At 37.5% G+C, this 20,750-nt stretch overlaps 1 protein-coding gene across 4 annotated transcripts in view; it reads right to left on the bottom strand.

The window, feature by feature from the left end:
* LOC150107798 (kinase suppressor of Ras 1-like) overlaps positions 1–20,750 on the bottom strand; it is a 441,142-nt gene that overhangs the window by 218,832 nt on the left and 201,560 nt on the right. For all 4 annotated transcript variants that reach the window (XM_090391553.1, XM_090391555.1, XM_090391554.1 and 1 more), the window contains exons 9-10: positions 19,793–20,038; positions 12,272–12,393 (exon numbers count right to left, since the gene is read on the bottom strand). In XM_090391553.1, the coding sequence (XP_090247679.1) occupies positions 12,272–12,393; positions 19,793–20,038 (368 nt within the window). The remainder of the gene's footprint in view (positions 1–12,271; positions 12,394–19,792; positions 20,039–20,750) is intronic.

The raw sequence follows: 20,750 nt of genomic DNA, 5'->3' as shown, positions 1-20,750 counted from the left end.
TTAAAAGCAATATGTAAATTTAATGTACTTACCGGATTTGAATAGTTGTGTTACTTTAAACAAATTTATTATGGTTTGAAATATTAAGTTTTGTGTTTTATGAGGACATTCTCTTGTCGCCAACGGAGACAATGTGTCAGCCATTATACAGTACTTAGTTTCTCGCTTGCCACAGACTGCGCATGCTCGCCGGCTGACAAAGCGAAGAAAGAAAAATTGACGGCTGACAAAGAAAGTGTTCGGTATCTGAGTAACGGGAGAGTAAACAAGATAGCGTTCAGAAGGAATTTAGAACACAGGCCGGCTGATATTTAGGTTCGAAGGAACTTAAGTTTTTTAAGTGACAGTCGGAAGAAAATTAATAGTATATTCCGAAAAAGGAATCATGGAACTATTAAGTTTCAAAGTGGAGTAAGTATTGATGAATAAAAGGAAAATATTGCTATATGCGTTTTAAACGGAATATTGGAGGAAACACTAATTGAAAGATTAATGGTAGATTCCAAAATGGGAATCGTAGAACTGTAATTTTTTTTTATTGGAAGAGTTAAGACTGTCAATAAGCATTTAGTGAATAAAAGAAGAATTTGCTATTTACGTTCTAAAGGAATGTTCGAGAAAACTCTGATTAGGAAGTTTCATCTGTATTAAGGACGCCAGATCTGACTATCATTTCTACTGAAGAAAAGAGACAGAATTAAGTCAGGAAGAATTAATGTGTGTTACATAAATGATGAGAAAGGATCCTGTAAAAATGAAGAATAGAATCATATATCTATTGAAAAGGGTCTTGACAGAGAAAGAAACTGGCTATGAACATTTTGTGATTGTGCAAACAAAGTGTTTAGTCTAGTCTTAAGTGTAAGTTTATTTTTAAAAGGCCTTGGATCCAATTAATTTGTAGTTAGTTATGTAATATTTGTTTGAAGTGTATATATATTGTTTTTGTTTTATTAAATGTGTTTATTTTATATTTTGGTCTTGAGTCAGTGCTTATTTTGGATTCTGAAAGAAAGAGTTAAGATCATTGCACCAATTGGAGTGAACCCTTGTGCATATAATAACATATAGGTACACTCGGAATAAAAAAAATAATTGTTAGAAACAGAGATCATCTCTATGGTAGGATTAATAATATTATGATAATATCTATGAATAATCTCCTCAATATAAAAATCCACCAATTATTAGCAACTGTATCGAGGCAGTGAGAAGTTCGAGTCCGGAAGAGAGTAAAACAGACGGCGTAGTCATAAGCCTATTGCAGAAGCAACCAATCAAAGGAGGACCCGATTAACACGTCGCCGTTAACAGACCTTCGGAAAAAGATTGGGTAACGTAAAGACCTTTACTATATGTTTGAATGAGACAGAATTTAATGTTAGATTATATTAAGTTGACAATTCATAGTGGACTATAATAAGGATTTGTATTTTGAGATAGAGTAATTCTTCTGAACAAAGGAATGTCAGGAGTGAAATTTTAGCTGCATGTGACTAAGATTATATGTGAATTTGTAATTTTATAGATGATCTATACCAGAATAGTAATGGGTTGTGAAATGTCTTTAAATGTAGCATGCAATAAGAGTTTGATTTAGAATAACATAGTTAGCTAGTTTTAATGTTTTATAGTTTGTGTGTGATTAGCAATTTGATCTGTGAGTGTTTTGTTAAATTAGCATTGAGTAACTAACTTAGCAAGAGATTTTGAAAAGCTTAGTATCCTATTCCAATTATAGTTGTAAAGTGTAATTTGTTCCAATAAACATGTTTTGTTGTATATGCCTGATTTCGAGAATTCAAATTACCACTTGCAAAAATTTAGAACCATAGCAGGAGGGAACTTAATGAAAGTGTTTGAGTAATAGATTATTGGCCACGATTGCAATTAGTATCAGTATCTATTTAGAGTGTGTTAGAGTGAATGCCAACCAATCTAGGAATATTCCCTGAATCTGAATAAACTCATGTTATAGGATACTGGCGCAGCATAAAAATATAAATTTGCCAGTGTCCGAAAAGGAATCATTCCTAGGTAGGGTCGAGTTAGGCACACATAAAGAAGTATATAAAAGAGGAGTTTGTATGACAAAAGGTTTAATAGGTATAGAAGAAATAAAGACATAACATAATAGGAATAAGATAAGAACCAAAAGATAAATATGTAATAACAATGGCAAAATACGAGGGCTGTTCAATAAGTAATAAGACTAATTTTACTGTCACGAAACTACTGATCACAATATTAATTTCAGTGGAATAAAGAAATGTTGCTGTCTGTATTAACAAAAGAGGTTGATAGATGGCGTATATGGGCTGATGTGCCAGAGTGTCACGTGACTAAACGCAAGTTTGTTTCGGTGCGCCTATGAGCTGTGACCAGTCGTCAAAATGGAAGCGTCCTTGGAACAGCATTATGCGATTAAATTTTGTGTGCGTTTGCAAAAATCGGCATCGGACGCTTTTAACATGATATGCGAAGCTTTCCACGATGAAGCAATGTCAAGGGCAAGTGTTTTTCGCTGGCATAAAACTTTTAAGGAAGGAAGGCAAAATGTGGAAGATCTTGAATGTGAGGGAAGACCTTCAACGTCCATCACAGAGACAATGATCAACACAGCAGTGATTATCATCAAGGAGGATCGCAGAATTGCAGTACGCCAGCTGCATGTTGTCCTGAATATTGCTGTGGGAAGTGTTCACTCAATCATGGCTGAACATTTGGGACTGAAACATGTTTGCGCCCGATGGATTCCTAAACTCTTGACACCGGAGCAAATGCAGCAGCAGGATGTGTGCACAGAATGGAAAGAAAGATTGGAACAAGAAGGCGACAACTTCTTAAAACGCATCATTACAGCAGATGAAGCTTGGTTGTATCACTATGACCCTACAATAAAACAACAAAGCAGTGAATGGAAGCATCCGTCTTCGCCTATCCCCAAGAAAGCAAAACCTGTAAAATCGGCTGGTAAAGTTATGACCATAATGTTTTTTTGACTATGAAGGCATTGTTTACCAACACGCTGTAGAACCCAGGAATACTGTAAACGGCTCATACTATGCGGATGTTTTACGGACAATGGTACAGCACGTCAAAAGGAAGCGTCCATTGCTGAAGAATGGCTTCTTATTGCACCACAATAATGCAAGGTCACATATTGCTGGTGGTGTAGTGGACGTTTTGCAGAACAACATAGATATCCTACCACACCCTCCATACAGTCCTGATCTCGCACCATGCAATTTCTGGCTGTTTCCTCAGCTCAAGAAACTACTAAGAGGCCGCCATTTCGAAAGCAACAAAGCATGCGTAAAAGCTGTGGAGGCAGTTTTGAAAGAACTCTCAAAAAACGGACTTTCACATGTGTTTAAGAAGTGGACGCAACGTTGGGACAAATGCATCGCGTCTCACGGTAGTTACTTCGAAAAGACCATGTAAATGATGACGATTAAAGGTAATCTGTTTTCTGTATAAATATAGTCTTATGACTTATTGAACAGCCTCCATATAACAACTTCTGCTCTCCTGCACTTCCACCTCTGTCTCATCCTGATGGCACCGTTACTTTACCAGAAATAAACCTGACCTCCTGGCATCACTCTTTTCCTCAAACTCGTGCACAGATGACCAAGGAAAATCACATCCTACCATACCGGACTCCAAGCACCATATACCTCCCATAGTTTTTCAAAAAAAAAAAGTCACCAGAAAACTACTAAATAACATGGATTTAAGTCTTCTGGTCCTGATGGCATCTCCCTAGTTGTTCTCAAGCATTGTGCTCCAGAGCTAATACCTGTCCTGCATTGACTCTATAATTTATCAAAGATATCTGGTACTTATCCCAATGCATGGAAGCAATCTCATATCCATTCTATTCAAAAAAGGGTGACAGAAGTCTACTGTCAAACTACTGATCAACTGCCATCACCTCTGTCCTCTCCAAAATAATGGAGAAAGTTATCAATAACTCCTCAAATACTTAGAGGCCCACCAATACGGATTCCATCATTCAAGATCCACAGCTGACCTCATAGCATATATCACCATCACTACTAACATGCCATGGAAAGGTTCAGAGAAACTTGTGCTGTTACTTTTGACATTTCCAACTCCTGACCTTGTGTGGGTCGAAACCTACTAAACAAATTGCCATCCTTTAGTCTCCTTCTAACTCTTTGTAATTGGATAGCCAACTTTTTCTCTGCAAGTCATGGTAGATGGCTCCTTCTCTCTGAGATTCACCACCAGTGGTACACCTCGCCATTGGTGGTGAAGTATATTCTGTACATAAACGACTTATTTACAATAGCCACTAATCCTATCCACAGCTTTTGCAGATGATAATACTTCCACTCATCCTACCCATTTGATGAACCATGCAGTGCTCTGACATCCCAGGCTATAAGATCATTTACAATTAGACCCTTAAACACTGATCTCCACACTATCGTTCTATGGGGCAAGGAAAACATCATAAACACATCAACATCAATAGCCTTCTCAGCATGCAAGAAACTTGGCATTCTATTTTGTTTCAAGAACCTATTTTTAAACTCAACCAAGTCTTCACTATATACAAATCCCAAATCTTTGTTTAGAATACTGCTCAAATGTTTTGGTGTTGTGCACCTAAAACTTCCCTTAAAATCCTTGATACTGTCCAGAGTGAGCAATTAGGTTCATAGATGATCCATCTCTTACAGACTCATTTCGGTTATATTCTACAGATTCATGGTCACTACTGCTCCAGTGAGTTAGCAACCATCATTCCTTTTTGTTGCACCTATTAAGACAAGAGTTGCAGCTGCCCAGGACCCCCTTTACTGTGCAACTGCAAACACACTGAACCTGCTTCTATTTATCTTCTTTTATTCCATCCACCTCTGTCCAACCTTACTCAAGAAGTATTCCCAAAGAACTACAACCTGCTGCAAATCTTCAAAAAAAACTTCAATAAAGTTTTGTCTCAGCCCTCATTACACCTCACACATGACACCGATGTAATTGTAGGTCCCTTGACTTCTTGTATATGGGATCAATAAAAAATGTATTCTGTATTAAGGGATACTGAGAAATAGTTCCTCCCCCCCCCTCTCTCACACACACATGTTAAAGATACCAAGAAAAAATTTTATACTTGGTTTTAATTCTTTTCCCAAGTAAGCAAAACAAAGTTTTGTGAGTAAAATATATTCATGTCTGAGCTACTTGTACATAGAGGTTAATGACTTCATATCACTTGACTTGCCTTAGTATGTATCCCATAATGCAAAACACACTACCTTTCAGGTGTGTATAATGCAATACACAATGGGAAGGGCCACTACCCAGACCCAGGAGAGATACCAAATTTGAAGTATGCAGGTCATATATATCTCATATACAAGAAGACAAAAAGTACTTGATCTTCTTAACAAAAATCTCTCAAAGAGATAAAGATGTAGAAAGTTTTTTACCTCGGGTGGTGTAAAATATGTTAAAGATACCAAGAAATTTTATACTTGGTTTTAATCCTATTCCCAAGTAGCACAACAAAGTTTTGCACGTGAAATATATTCACATCTGCATTATGGGATACACACTAAGGCAAGTGATATGAACTAATTAGCCTCCATATACAAGTAGCTCAGAAGTGAATATATCTCACATGCAAAACTTTGCTTTGCTTACTCAGGAAAAGGATTAAAACCAAGTATAAAATTTCTTGGTATCTTTAACGTATTTTACACCCAAGGTAAAAAACTTTCTACACACATATATCAGTCAATGATGATATCTCACATGCAAATTTTGGATGCTCACTGCTTGGGCAAGGGATTAAAAAATATAATTTGTCTATTTTAATTTACTTTGCAACCACATGGAAAAATTTCTATCACATGAAATATTTCTTACAAGGAAAGACAAGAATTGTGGTTTTGTAGCACACAAGTTTATCCTTGCCTTATTGAAGAAAACAAAGGACTAGTGTTTAATAAGTTCAACGTCAGTGTAATCCTCACTGCCATCTTGACCACGTAGTGGATCAAGTAAAAATATCCTGCCCTGCCACAATTTCTTATTTTGCATCAGTGATGCATTATATATCATGGCAGGTTCTTTGAATGCAACCGAATCTGCATGGGGGGGGGGCAATGTGCTTGTTTTGGGATATATTAAAACACAATTAAGGAGAAAGATATATTCGGTGGGTATATATGACAGGGTACCACATGATTACAAAGGCATTTGACAGGGTACCACACGACAAGTTGATAATTAAGTTGAAGCACATGGGTCTAGATGTTAGGTTAGTGAACTGGATTCAGGATTGGCTATCTGATAGGTATCAGTCAGTTGTGTATTGGGGGGGGGGGGTGCAATATCAAGGAGGCAGACGGTTACAAGTGGGGTCCCATAGGGGTGAGTACTGGGACCTGTATCATTTAATCTTTATATCAATGACACTGCCAGTGGATTGCATGGGGATATTCAGTTGTTTATAGATGATGTGAAGCTGAAAAGGGTTATTAGTAATCCTTTCTTTCATGCTCACACGGTGATCAGAATACATTATGAAAAAGTATGGATACAACTACCATGCTACAGCAAAACTTTAGTTTAATATAAACCAAAATATATACACTCGACGTTTCGACCTTCACATTAAGGTCATCTTCTGGAGATGTATATATACAAAGAAACAAGCTGCACTACAATCTACATGGCATGCTAAAGTTACTGAAATCTAGTGTTAAAAAAAACTTTACTACATCAAAGCTAGAGTCCTGTTATTATTATTATCTATTAGGTTACAAAGTTAATTAAGCTGGAGAATAACATGTTCATGTATAAAATAATAGATAAATAAATAAACAGAAAATAAAATTACTTATATAAGTATACATATAAATTGCAACTGGTATGGACAGTGGCCAATAAAAATGAAAAATTGCTTAGAGTCCAAAAGTCAGGGTTTGCTGGAAACTAAGTGGGCTGAATGTGTGCCATCCAAATTCTTGGGATTTTTAAGCTCCCATTATTATTAAGATTAGGGTGGTTAATCAAAATTTCACAGGCTTCTTTAAATTTCCATTCATACCAAATTTTTTTGTTATGAATGGAAATTTTGGTATGAATGGAAATTTAAATTTCCATTCATACCAAATTTTAATGGGCCTATGTAGTATTTTATCTATTTAGCCAACGGCTACAATCCCTACAAAATAGATAAAATACTACATAGGCCCATTACTCTGCCCTCCCCTAATACACAAGAATACAACATGACCATTTCTATTCCCTATATCAGAGGTACATCGGAAAAGATAGCCAAAGTATTGTTGAAACATAGCCTTCGCACCACCTTCAAACCTCATGTCAAGCTGGCAACCCTGATCCGCTCACCAAAGGATAAACTTCACCCTTTAGCACACCCAGGAGTGTATGAAGTTCCATGTGACTGTGACTTGGCCTATTATGGGCAAACAGGAAGATCAGTGAACAACATATGGGCAATCAGGAAGATCTGCCTGGAAGAACATGAAAGATACATTCGCTACTATTACTATGGCAAGTCGGAACTGGCAGACCACGCTTTGGACACTCCTTCACACAGGATTAGATGAAGGAAAACGAATGTGCTATTTAGGAGTCGTTATAGATATGAAAGATTATTTTTTGAGTCAGCAATGGCTTTGAAGAATTCTCCCAACCTTAACAAATATGGTTGCATTAATTTGCCAAAAATTTGGGAGATGGTTATCCTAAGAAAAACTCCTGGATAACTGCTGTTTTTTTTTTTTTTTTTTTTCGTTAGAGGGTGCCAAAAATAGGACTTTAGATCTTTTGTCTTGTGCAATTATATTGTTTCACTCACTCACTGTCGCGTTTACATGTGTGTTGTGCTCTGATGATGCCGAGTTGAAAATCAGCGAAATATTAGCGTTAATAAAACATCTTTGTTGATAAAAGTGTTTGTGGTGTTGTTAATATCGTGAAAAATAAGTCATGAATAACCATCAACGCCTAAGCTTATCTGTTAGATACATAATTAAAAAGTTAGGAAAGATTAGCTGATTTATAAAGTACTCTCTCTCATAAAGAGGATAGATGTAAACCATCGGATCTGTTTAAGTCAGGAGAGTGAAGTAAAGTTTCACACGTTTCTTTATAAAGCTGTTCCATGAGGAACTGATGGCATGTTCTGCAAGTCCAGACTGTTCAGGTTCAAGGTATTGAATATAAGACTGGTGTTCTTCTAGCCGAATAGAAGCAGATCTTCCTGTTTGTCTGAAATAAGATAATCCACAACAGCAAGGAATCTAACAAGATCCATTATATAGTGGGGGTGTTTTTATAGTCCTCTTGGATCGGTTGCTAGTGATGAAGAAATACATCACCAAATAGAGACGATGGGTGCGCGAAAAGAGTAATTATAACAGGAGACAAATTATCCAAATATTGATTGGGTAGCAGTAGAATTTCATGAGAAGAATGAAAATGCATTTATTGAGCTGTTGCAGGCTACTAACTTCCTCAAACAGCATGCGATAGAAGGAACTCGAGGTCAAAGAGTGTTACATTTGATTATAGTGGCAGAGGGTGTTTCAGTGAAAGATTTAACTATTCTACCTCCGGTTGATGACAGTGATCATGTGGTACTAACTTGAGAAGTGACTAAGTTCAGGAATGTTCCATTCAGAAAAGGTTACATGGTGAACTACAAAGCAGGAAATTATGACCAACTGAGGACTACACTAAGTTCAGTGGAATGGGATCAGTTGCTGGATAGAAAGAATATCGACAGTGCATGGGAAGCATTTAAACAATACTGGATGTTTAATCTTATTAAGCAAGAGATTCATAAGAAAAGGATGATGTGAAAGGAATACCATGAGCATAAGGATGATGTGCATTATGAAAATTATAAGCAGCAGGCTGGAATAGTCACAACTGTTGTAAGGAAAGCAAAGTCTGAGTATGAAAAGAAACTGGCTTTGCATGCTAAAGACAACACACAAGAATTTATCAATATGATGTAAGTAAAAGAAAGAATGAATATGAAAGTATAACTCTTCTAAATGCATATGGTGTGAGGGTTAAAGAATGCAGAAGAGGCTGTTCAACTAATGAGTGCCCATTTTGTTAAAAACTATCAACCTGATGTATGCGACATCGACCTTCATGACTTCACTCATCCAGTGAAGCCACCTCTTCACTGGATGAAGAAACTCAGGGTGAATGAGGGCGAGGTGTTACAGCTGTTACACAAAATGAATAAGAATTTAGCAATAGGGACTGATGGGATATTAGAATGTGTACTAAAAGAGTGTTCAGCTGAACTGGCTATTATACTTTGACCAGGATGTTTATTATGAGTCTCGGAACAGGGAAGATTCTGCAGGATTGGAAAGAATGCATGGTAATTCCATTGCACAAGGGTGGTGCAAAGACTAACGTACCCAACTATCAACCAATTAGCATCTCAGGAGTGGTGGTGAAGATTTTGGAAAAGTATGAAAATTTTTCCAAAATTTTCATACTTTCATGTCAACCATTTTCCATGGTTGACATTTCCATGTCAACCATGGAAAATGGTTGAGAGAGAATATCTACTTTGCAATGAACAGCTTGGGTTAAGTAAGGGAAGGTCATGTTTTAGCAGCTTGCTCACGTGCTGTCATGATACTTTTGGTTGTATATGGGGGGGGGGGGGGGAAATGAACCTGCAAGATTCAAGGTAACCAGAAGTGTGCCTCAAGGATCAATCCTTGGTCCATTGTTATTGAATCTGTATATTAATGACATTGAGAAGGATTTTACATACAGCTATTTGCTGATGATGAAAATGCAAAAATAGGTAGGGTAATCAAAAGTGTTGATCATGATCATATGCAGTACTTACACAATGATTTGAATAGGATGAAATTATGAGCATGTGAAAATCGCTGTCATTTCAATGTTAATAAATGCAAGATCATGCACTTTAGTGTGATTAGATATTCAATGTCATAATATATTGGTGGGATTATGCTAGAGGAAATTGATCAGGCTAGGGATCTTGGAGTTTTAGTAGATAGGAAGTTGAAGTTCAAGGGTCTTATAGCAAAGATAAAATACCACTCAGAGAATAATTCTGATGCTGAAACGAAAATCTACTTGTAAATATAAAGAAGTCATTTTGACATTTTACTTGGCCTTGATAAAACTTCACTTGGATTATTGTATGTAGGTCTGATCTCCTGATTTCCACGGTGATTCTGATATCGGAGAGATTGTAAAGGAAAGTGTCAAAAATGATATCAAGATCATGAAAACTAGTTATGAAGACAGACTGAGAATTTGTAGTCTGCAGACACTAGAAAACAGGAGAAAGACGGGTGATATGATTGAGACATCTATAACTGTTTCAATTTATAGAGGGTGGGGAAAGGATGCAAGGGTATCCTTTGAAGTTAAGAATGAATGCTGTCAAGAAGGGAGTAATGACTACATTTCTCTCTCACAGAGTGGTGCATGAATTGGAATGGATTGCCATTGGATTCATTCACACTGCTTGTGCTGTGTGCACAAGTAGTGTGAATGAATTCAAGGACAAGTATGAACACCTGGTGTGAATAGTATGGCCTCCTTTGATGATTTTCTGACTCCCTGGCGGTCTCTCTTAATAATAATAATATTGCTCTGTATCATGTTTCATTTATCTCATAACCGTAGTGTTTTGAAAAGCTTTTCTCTATGCATCTCATTGTATACAAGTTGCTATGTACAGATATTTATTATTTCCCCATTATTTCGCAACAAGTGAAAATATGAACTTGACAATCTCTATTTGGCCTGAACCCTGCTTGTTGTTCTCCAAGGTTCCCTTCCATAATTTTTCTCAGTCTCTTTTCAAGCATGCGTGCATAAATCTTACCGGGAACACTTTCCTCTGCAATTCTTACATTCAGTTTTATTTACTTTTTTATAGATAGGAACTATGGAGAGAGTGCAAAGGAGAGTGTCAAAAATGATATCAGGATTGTGAAACACTGGTTATGAAGACAGACTGAGAATATAAAAAAGGAAATAAAATTGAATGGGAGAATTTTTTTTATAGATAGAAACCGCAAGGCCTGTGTAGCTCAGTGGAAATGGCACTTGCATCCTCTGCGTTAGGATGCTCAAAGATAGACTTATTGTTCAAGTCTAGTCGCCAAATGGAGGAACTTTTTCTAAGCCTTTCTTCAACCGATTTCCGAGTTAGTCAATCTCTGGCACAGGCGAGCAGGTTTTTTCTCCTGGAAACTCAGATTTTTCATCCCGTAAACTCAAGAAAATCATCCGTAGAACCCATGTTATTTCAGAGAGTAACATATCCTGTTAGGGTTATGTACCAAGAGGTCTCTTCATCGGTGGCCACCTATAATTAATGATAGATGTAGGCCAGCTATCTCTGATTGGCTACCAGTGGAGATGGTCATATGACTCACTCCAAAATCATTGGAGACTATCCATTCAGTTTCCAAAAGCTAGATAGGGTTTAAAAAGCCTTGCCTATTCCCTGTAAGGAAATAAAAAGACATTATCTTATTATTACTATCCATATGAAGTATGAGAGCTTTACTCCAATCATCTGGAATTTGACCATCTGACAATGCCCTCTGAATTATACACTGTAGCCAGCGAAAAATTTTATACCTTCTATTTGAGCACTTCTGGTCAAATATCATCTACTTCAGCAGCTTTTCTACCCCTCGCAAGTCACTGCTTGTATTTTTTAACAGTCTTTTAAAGAAATTGCTCCAGATATCTAGGATATCCTTACTTTCAGTTTTCATGTCACCTTTATCATCATTGATTCCTCTTACAGTACTCTTTTCTCTATTTCTAAGCTTTTTCAACAGCTTCCAGAACACTTTACTCCTGATATTTATCTTCTATATTCTTACTGCAGTCCTCCCATGATGTTTGTTTAGTTAATTTACCAGAAATACATATGATGTTATTAAAACCTATGAAGAAGAAAAGTGAACAACATATTTCACAAAGCAAAGAAATGCCAAAAAACAATAACACTTGTAACTTCATGTATGTAACATCAAATATTAACATATATATCAGCACATGTTACACTGTGCTGATGTGTATGTTAAAATTAAACTGTTATTATAGATATTTAAATCATGATCATAGTAATATCATAGTACACAGAAACATCTAGGTTAAGAAGAAACCTAATCCCAGAATTTATTTAATGATAATGAGATAAAATAATAGAGATGAAATTTACACTTACACTTCCAGAACCAGATGTCCCTGAAACTGTTTTATCACTGTCGTTTGACTTTTGTGTTTCTATCATTTCACTATTAACTAATGGTTTCGTCTCCAATGTTACATCTTTACAATCTGATACATCTTCAGAATAGCAGCAAAAAGAAAAAAAGGATTTATGATATATATATATATCAAATGACAGATTTTTAAATATATTTATTACATATACTAACATCAATCATGGGACACAAATATACAAACAAATTATGGTCTGCATCAACAGACCATATTTGAGGGGATTGCCTTTCATTACTACCCAGTAATGAAAGGCAATCCCATATCATTATGCTACCATCTCCTAAACTTCATCTTTGGGATTATACACACTAGTGAGGCATGAAGATGCAAACAGTGCAACAAGCTGTTGCTCCATGGGACCAATTTCCATTGCTCAAGCCCATACCCCAGATGCCAATCTGCACATGAACAGTTCTGACCATACCGTCTGCCAGTGTTGGGAGCTGTGGACACGTTCCGGCACTGCCACATGGCAGAGTGGCACCGGTTGGATCAGGAGGACCAATGCTAGAGAGGATCGACAGATCATGCAGCAAGCATGGAAAGATCCCATGGTGACCCGGTCCACTATACAAGGCAGATGCAGGGGCTCCTGTGTGTCCACGAACCATTTCCCGACAGCTTGCAGAGGCGAATCTACGATCCCAGTGCCCCTTATGTGTACTCCCATTAACACGGCAACATCACCGACTCCGTTTGCAGTGGTGCCAGGCGAGAGCAATGTGGAACGCCACAGACTGGTTACGTGTGGTCTTCAGCGATGAGTACCGCTTCATCTTGGGGACAGATGATCATCGTGTCCAGGTGTGGAGGACCCCTGGTCAAGAACACAATCCTGACCTCGCTATCGAGCACCAAACCTCCCACACTTCAGACATTATGGTCTGGGGAGCCATAGCCTATGATAGCTGATCACCCCTCGTAGTGGTACGTGGCGCATTGACGGGGCAGCGATATGTGGACGACATCCTACAGCCCCATGTTCTCCCATTCCTGGCTGGGATACCAGGAGCGCTATACCAGCAGGATAATGCCCGTCTGCACACGGCTCGGGTTGCCCAGACATGCCTGCGTCGTGTACAGACACTTCTATGGCCTGCCTGCTCCCTAGACTTGTCCCCTATCGAGCATGTTTGGGAGCAGCTGAAATGCCAGCTCCTACCGTGCCGCAATATCCGGGATTTGGAGAACAGCGTCCAACACATGTGGGTCAGTCTGCCGCAGGACAACATCAGGCGTCTGTTCGCCACCATGCTGGACTGTATTGCAGCATGTAACGCCGCACAAGGCAGTGCAATGCTATTGATGATGATGACCAGATTGCGTACCACAGATGCCTTTGTAATTGTCCTTCAGCTCTGTTTTTGCCATCATGTGCATCATTCACCTGTATCATTACACCAATAAAATTTCAGTTGAATCCTATGCTTCTTCTAGGTGCGCTAATTTCTTTGTCCATGTGTGTGTAGATTGCATATCTAATTATAAGAACAGGCTAGGTGGTAATTTCATATGTCTATATACAAATGAAAAGAGCATAAGAAACAAAAGGATTGAGTCTTATTGAATACGATGTGGCCTAAGATTGAGGGGGGTGTACTACTAATTATATTAGTTGATTTAATCCAGTTAGTGTAAAAATGCAAGAAATAATGATGGTAACAATGTCCCATGTAGCGGTGAGTTTTAGTCTATCTCATGTGAATTGGAGGTTAACAGAATGAAACATATGGTGGGGTGTTGCTATAGACCTGGTGGCTCGGTTGCAGGGGACAAAGAAATGCATTGCCAATTTAGCCTTATGGGTACCATAAGGCTAAATTGGCAATGCATAAGGTCAAACCAGCAATCATGATGGGTGACTTTAATTTTTCAAACACTGACTGGGTAGAAGAGAAATCTCATGATAAGAAAGAAGAGGAATTTATTGAATTGTTGCGAGACAACTTTCTCAAGCAGCATGTGAAAGAAGGAACTCGAGGTCAAAGAGTGCTTGGATTTGCTCATAGCGTCAGAAGGGGGTTTCTATCAAGAATATGGCTATATTACCACCAGTTGGTGACAGTGATCATGCTGCATTTTCTTCGGAAATATCTAATTGTGTTAATGCTCCGATTAGAATAGATTACATGCTGAAGTACAAAGCTGGAAATTATGATCAATTTAGAGGAATACTATCTTTGGTCCCATGGTATCAGTAACTGAATGGGAAAAATGTCAGCAATGCATGGGAATCTTTAAAAAAGTGCTTAAATGAGGCAGTATCTGAATGTATCTCTAGTGTTTGAAGAATAAATAGGTTGGGAGTAAAATGAATGTGCAATCTTATTAAGCAAGAGATCCACAAGAAGAAAATGATGTGGAAAAAATATCATGAAAATAAAAGTGAGAGGAGATATGAAATATATAAGGCCAGATAAGTAATGAGTATTGTGCGGAAAGCTAAATCAGAGTATGAAGAGAAATTGGCCACATAAGCTAAAGGCAATCCAAAAGAATTTTATTGTTATATCACAAGCAAATGAGATTGTTCGATTAATGAGTGCTCACTTTGTTAAGATATATCAAGGTGTATGTAACATGGTGAACAGTGCTACTGCTACATTGGATGAAGAGTTAGGTTCATGAAAATGAGGTTGAAGAGCTGATGAATAATCTAGATAGGAATTTGTCTATAGGGACAGAGGGAATATTGGCCTGTTTGCTAAAGGAATGTTCAGCTGAATTGGCTAGGCCTTTTATTTGTTGGTATAACTTGAGTCTCAGCTCAGGAATGATACCACAGGAATGGAAGGAATGCATGACAGTTCCATTGTACAAGAGTGGTGCAAAAATTGATGTGTCTAACTACAGACCTATCAGTATCTCTGGTGTGGTAGTGAAGATTATAGAAAAGTTGGTTTTGATATCATTAAAATCTACAAAGGTTCTCCTTGCCCCATTGAGATGCAGCTAAGAGATCAGAATTTAGAACAATGGTCATGGTGGATCTTGAGGATTCTAACAATTCTTCCATTCATGATACAAATTACACCAATCATTACACCAATAAAATTTCAGTTGAATCCTATGCTTCTTCTAGGTGCGCTAATTTCTCCCACCCACAAAAGGTTTACAAATAAACCTTTTGTGGGTGGGAGCAACATTAAAAAAAAATTATAAAAATAAAAATTGGACATTGCATCATCAAATTCCTGCCATGTACCCTCAAGGGGTGTACAGGATATGACAGTACTACATGAAAAAATTACATCATTACTAACTTCCTATCTACAATTTTCCTCCAAATCAGTCTGTTACTTGTCAAGACTCCAACATTATCAGATCTTATATTTTTATCGTCTAAGGCACTTTGTACCGTATCAATCCACCTATATCTTGGTCTTCCTCTGGGTCGTTTTGCTGCCAACCTGGCAGAGAACACTTGTTTTGCTAATCTTTCTTCGCCCATTCTGTTTAAGTGACCATACCACCTGAGATTAGCTCTGCTAACGCATTCTTGGATGCTGACAATGTCAAGTTCTTTCCTAATATCCTCATTTTTAATATGATATTGCCATTGATGCCATCTGTTCACGCCTCTAATCTTTCTCAGGACTCTCATATCTGCGGTCTCTAGTCTTTGGTCAAGTGTTTTACTTCTGACCCAGCTCTCAGATCCATAAGTTAAAACTGGTTTGAACACTGTCTTGTATACAGCTAATTTAGTGTTCCGACTAATTTCTTTCTTATTCCATATGAATTTATTCAATTGACTTCCCACTATACCAGCTTTGCTGATTCTATTGTCTATTTCTATATTTAATTTACCATCTTCAGTAAAAATCGTGCCTAAGTAGCTGAAATGTTTTACTTGTTCCACAGGTTCTCCATTCACAACACAGTTGACATTTTCAATGATTTTGCCTATTTTCATTGTCTTTGTCTTTTTATTGCTGACCTTCATACCATATCTATTACAACAGCTATTCAATTTAGTCAGAGAATCTTGCAGACTTGTACGGATTCATTTATCTTGCAATGTCCAATTTGGACATTGCAAGATATGTCAAATGAAAAATAGGAATGCAGGGTATTCTGTCATTTGTAAAACTATGGATAGAATTTGAAGTTTGTGAGAGCATGTCATTTATGTATAAGAGGAAAAGAGTGGGCAAGAGTACAGAACTCTGAGGTACTCCAACACAGGTGGAGAAATCTGAAGAGAGGAAACCATCTACCATGACTTGCAGTGAGAAAATTGGCCATCCAGTTACATAGGGTGGAAGGTAAACCATAAAATGGCAGTTTGCTAAGCAGGTCCCTGTGCCAAAACCAATCAAAGGCTTTTGAGATGTTGAGAGCAAGTATGAGAGTTTCTCGAAATTATTCCATGGCATGAGTTCATAGGTAGGTGGGTGGTGAAGGCTAGGAGAACAGGTGTGGATTGAAAACAGCAAAATCCATATTGGTTAGTTGGTGAGTCTCCAGGTGGTGCAGAAGTTGGCTGTTGATGACTTTCTCCACAGTTTTAGAAAGAATAGGAAGTGAGAGCAATTGGACAGTAGTCTGTTGGCTTTTATCCCTTTTCTTTGAATGGATTGGATGTGAACCTGTTTCCATGCTGTAGAGTAGATGCCAGTTGAATAGGATAGATTGAAGAGGTTAATGCTGGATATGTGTTAGATCTGGAGCCCAGGTTTTTAACACAACAGGCAGAATGCAATTAAGAACAGTTGGTGTTCAAGTTATTAAGGGTTCTTTGGATTTCTTTCTGGTGGAAGACTATGGGAGACATACAGTGAGTGGTTCTCAGCAAGGTTGGCAGCACTTTGCCCTGGTCATCAATGCAAGAATTTGAAGAAAAGTAATGCCAGTAAATTGGCCTTATTTTGGGTAAGGTGGCTATTGGGCATCAGAATGTGAAAGAAAAGGAAACATGGGTGGACAAAAGTTGAGCCCAATGGCCTCGGAAAGATTGCTGTTTGGACAGGAGATGAGTTTGCAGCATTTGGCCCTGTCTGATTTGGATATGATGATAGTTCTTTTACAAGTGTTGCAAACTGCAATATAGGTGGAGTTAACAGTTGGAGTTTTGGTCTTAAGCCACTTGTAGTGTGCTGAGCTTTTTTCTTGTACTACATTGGCACTTTTTTTTTTTTGAGAATTGAATTCTAGCCAGAGATTTGGGATGGAATGAGGGATGAAGGCCTTCATTCCTGTGAGAATGGGTTCTGATATTTGATCTTAGCAGGCATCTGGATTGAGCGAATTAAGCAGTGTGTCAGACTATGGGAAGGAGTAGAAATCATAAAATCATCCCATTTAACATCCCTGTAGTGCTGAAGGATACAAGACCGAGAACTGTCGGGTGAAGGGTTGAGGTTATTCTACAGCAAGAAATCCACAAATTTATTTGGAAAGAGAGCTTGTTAAGAGATCAAGCCTGCTGGCAAGAATGAAAGGGATTGTCAGGTAGGGAGATTGATGATCTGTTATAAGTAGTTGCTAATGGCAAATACCTCGTCATCATCCCTGTCTTCTTGGTTAGTGAAACTGGAGAAGCGAATTTGAGTTGTGAAGTTGAAGTCCACAAGAAGGATGACCATTAGTATATTGGCTGCAGAAAATTGAGCTTTAGTGAGAGAGAGAAAATTGGTTAGAGTGGTTAGCAAAGTTTGGGGAGCAAGAGAGAGACAATTAATGAAGATGACAAGTTGGTGTTTGACAAGGAAATTTTGAGCTGAAGCAGAATCAAACAAGAAGGATTTGAGGTTTTGCAATCACTGACATGGGAGGTCAGTTCTGATGAGTGTCACTCTTGTGGCAGAAGGAAATGTGAATGTGTAGGAAGTTTTTCTTAACTTGGTTAGATTATAAATTATATATTTAGTTTAATCCTTAGTATCCCATAATGCAAAGCACGTCTCCTTGAGGACATGTATAATGTTATGCATTATGGGAAGGGTAACTACCCAGACCAGTTTTGACCTTTATTGAGGTCTCTTCAGTAGGAGCCAGACCCACAAGTGATACCAGTGTTGAAGCAATGCAAAAGTCATATTTACCTATATGAATTGCCAAAAGCTGTCACACCTTATTAATAAATTATTCTGGATTAGAGAACGATGTTAGAAGTTTTTTTTTCACTTGGTTAGACTATAAATTATATATTTAGTTTAATCCTTTATCCAAGTGTAAGTAAACAAAGTTTGCGCCTGAAGTATCTTCAGGACTGGGACAACTCGTGGACAAGCTTAACCAAGTAAAAAAAACTTCCAACATCATTCTCTAATCCAGAGTAATTTATTAATAACGTGTGACACCTTTTGGCAACTTGTATAGGTAAATATGACTTTTGCTTTGCTTCAACCTTGGTATCATCTCTGGGTCTGGCTCCCACTGAAGTGATCTCAATAAAGGTCGAAACTGGTCTGGGTAGTGACCCTTCCATAATGCACAGCATTATACATGTCCACAAGGAGGTGTGCTTTGCATTATGGGATATTAAGGCAAGTGATGTGAAGTTTGTCCACGAGTTGTCCCAGTCCTGAAGATACTTCAGGAGCAAACTTTGTTTGCTTACACTTGGATAAAGGATTAAACTAAATATATAATTTATGTGAATTTTATGTGAATGTGTAGTTTGTAGTAATTGAAGGAATAGCAATTGTGGTTTAGATTACTGTAGTTGGTGGTTGTGTACATTGTCTAGGTTGCTGTTTAAACTATGGATGTTGGTGAACTGGATAAAGAAATTTTTTTTGGTAATGATTGTGGAGTTTTGATTTTTTTGTTGTTGTTTTTGAGGATTTCTTTTAAACTGTTTTTTATGTGAGAGAAATTTTATGATCCATAATCAAATCTTGTTTTCTCAAGTTGAAATAAATTGTATGCAGAAAGGAAGAGATAAAAAATAGGGGCATGCAATGAATGATGATGGACCAAAATACATAATGCCCACACAGAATGAATCCAGTCTCCAGTCTGCAAGTGGCCTCAACAGTTACTCCTTCAACCACTACTGGCAAAGTAAGTGGCAACAGGATTTGGTGCTAGTTGACTGGGAAGCCTCCATTGCTAACTGATTCACTCTCGTGCATTAACCAGCAGCACACCTACATAACAATTTTACTGCTGTTTCCTTGAGAATGACTTGATGTGTCTAACTACAGATTCCCCCTTGATGTGCAACTGGCACATCAAAGGAGAGTCACTCAGCTTGCTGGTTAGTATGTGAGGCCACAAACTGTTCAAGTCAGCCAAAGGTTGGCTATATGTAAAGCAGAAAATTTTGTTTATTCTCATTTCAAAAAAAAAAAAATGTTTTCACAATGCAAATACAGGATACCTTAGTTCAAAAAGGTTATACCAATAAGATATGAACTGATTAATCTGTAACATATACTTTCCTAGCTGACATTGTTAATCATAATTAAAACTTTAACTTGGAGAAATCACTTTTGTATATATTCACTCCTACCTGGAAACTGAAACTGCTGAAATCTCAACACTGGAGGAGGTGTCTGCTGAGTAATAATAAGAGCAGGAGATGATGGTGTAGAAGAGTTGCATGATGATGTATTAGATGAAGAATCTGGAGCAGGGAATGGAGGGATAGTGATCACAGGCTGTTGTCGAGACCATTTTCTCTCTCGGCCACTTTCACTTTTTACAACATTAGGGCTTGTGACATTCGGAGTATGAGAAAGAACAGGAGAATGACTACCTGAAAGATAAAAATTATATATCTTTTTACGCATTTAAAAATATATTATATATCTTTTTAAATGCATAAAACTGTTAATAAAATATTACTGAAAAGAATATCAAGATTTTATAATTCATAGTAGAAGCTTATGGAAGGGGGGGGATATGTTTTAAAGTAAATTATATATTTCTCAACATTTTGGCCCTCCAACCTGAGCTCATTCTCTGGATATACTATGTACTGTAGACAGGTCACTGTCAATATAATGTGACAGTACACTGTAATGATCTAATTTATGTCATCAATATAATATCTGACATGCTGCAAGGAAAGTCTTCTACAGAATATTCATTAGACAACTTACTCCTTTCTATAGAATAGGACAGGATAGTATAATATATTAAATGTTGCTCTCTCTAGTCCCAGAATTCTTAGCACCTACTTCAATGAGATATGAAGTAAGAATGCCTATGCACTCAGTGACGGAGATGAAATATTGGAAGAATTTATTTTGAATCCTTTCTCAGTGCTGTTTTACTCTATTATGCCTCCATGACTATGTATACCTGCTTAATATCTGATAGTGGGGCATTAAATCAGTTGACTGGATCACAACCAATATTAAAAAAAAAATACAATATAGTCAATACAATAGACAATACCAGAGCGTATCTCATAGATTTCACAGCTTTAATGTGTTCAGTTGGGCAGTGCCACATCATGCTTTTCT

Source organism: Typopeltis vanoorti, chromosome 4 (genome assembly GCF_054136105.1).
Source record: "Typopeltis vanoorti isolate ZY-2024b chromosome 4, IOZ_Tvanoo_1.0, whole genome shotgun sequence".
NCBI lineage: Eukaryota > Metazoa > Arthropoda > Arachnida > Uropygi > Thelyphonidae > Typopeltis > Typopeltis vanoorti.
This window is presented reverse-complemented; position numbering and strand designations above follow the sequence as displayed.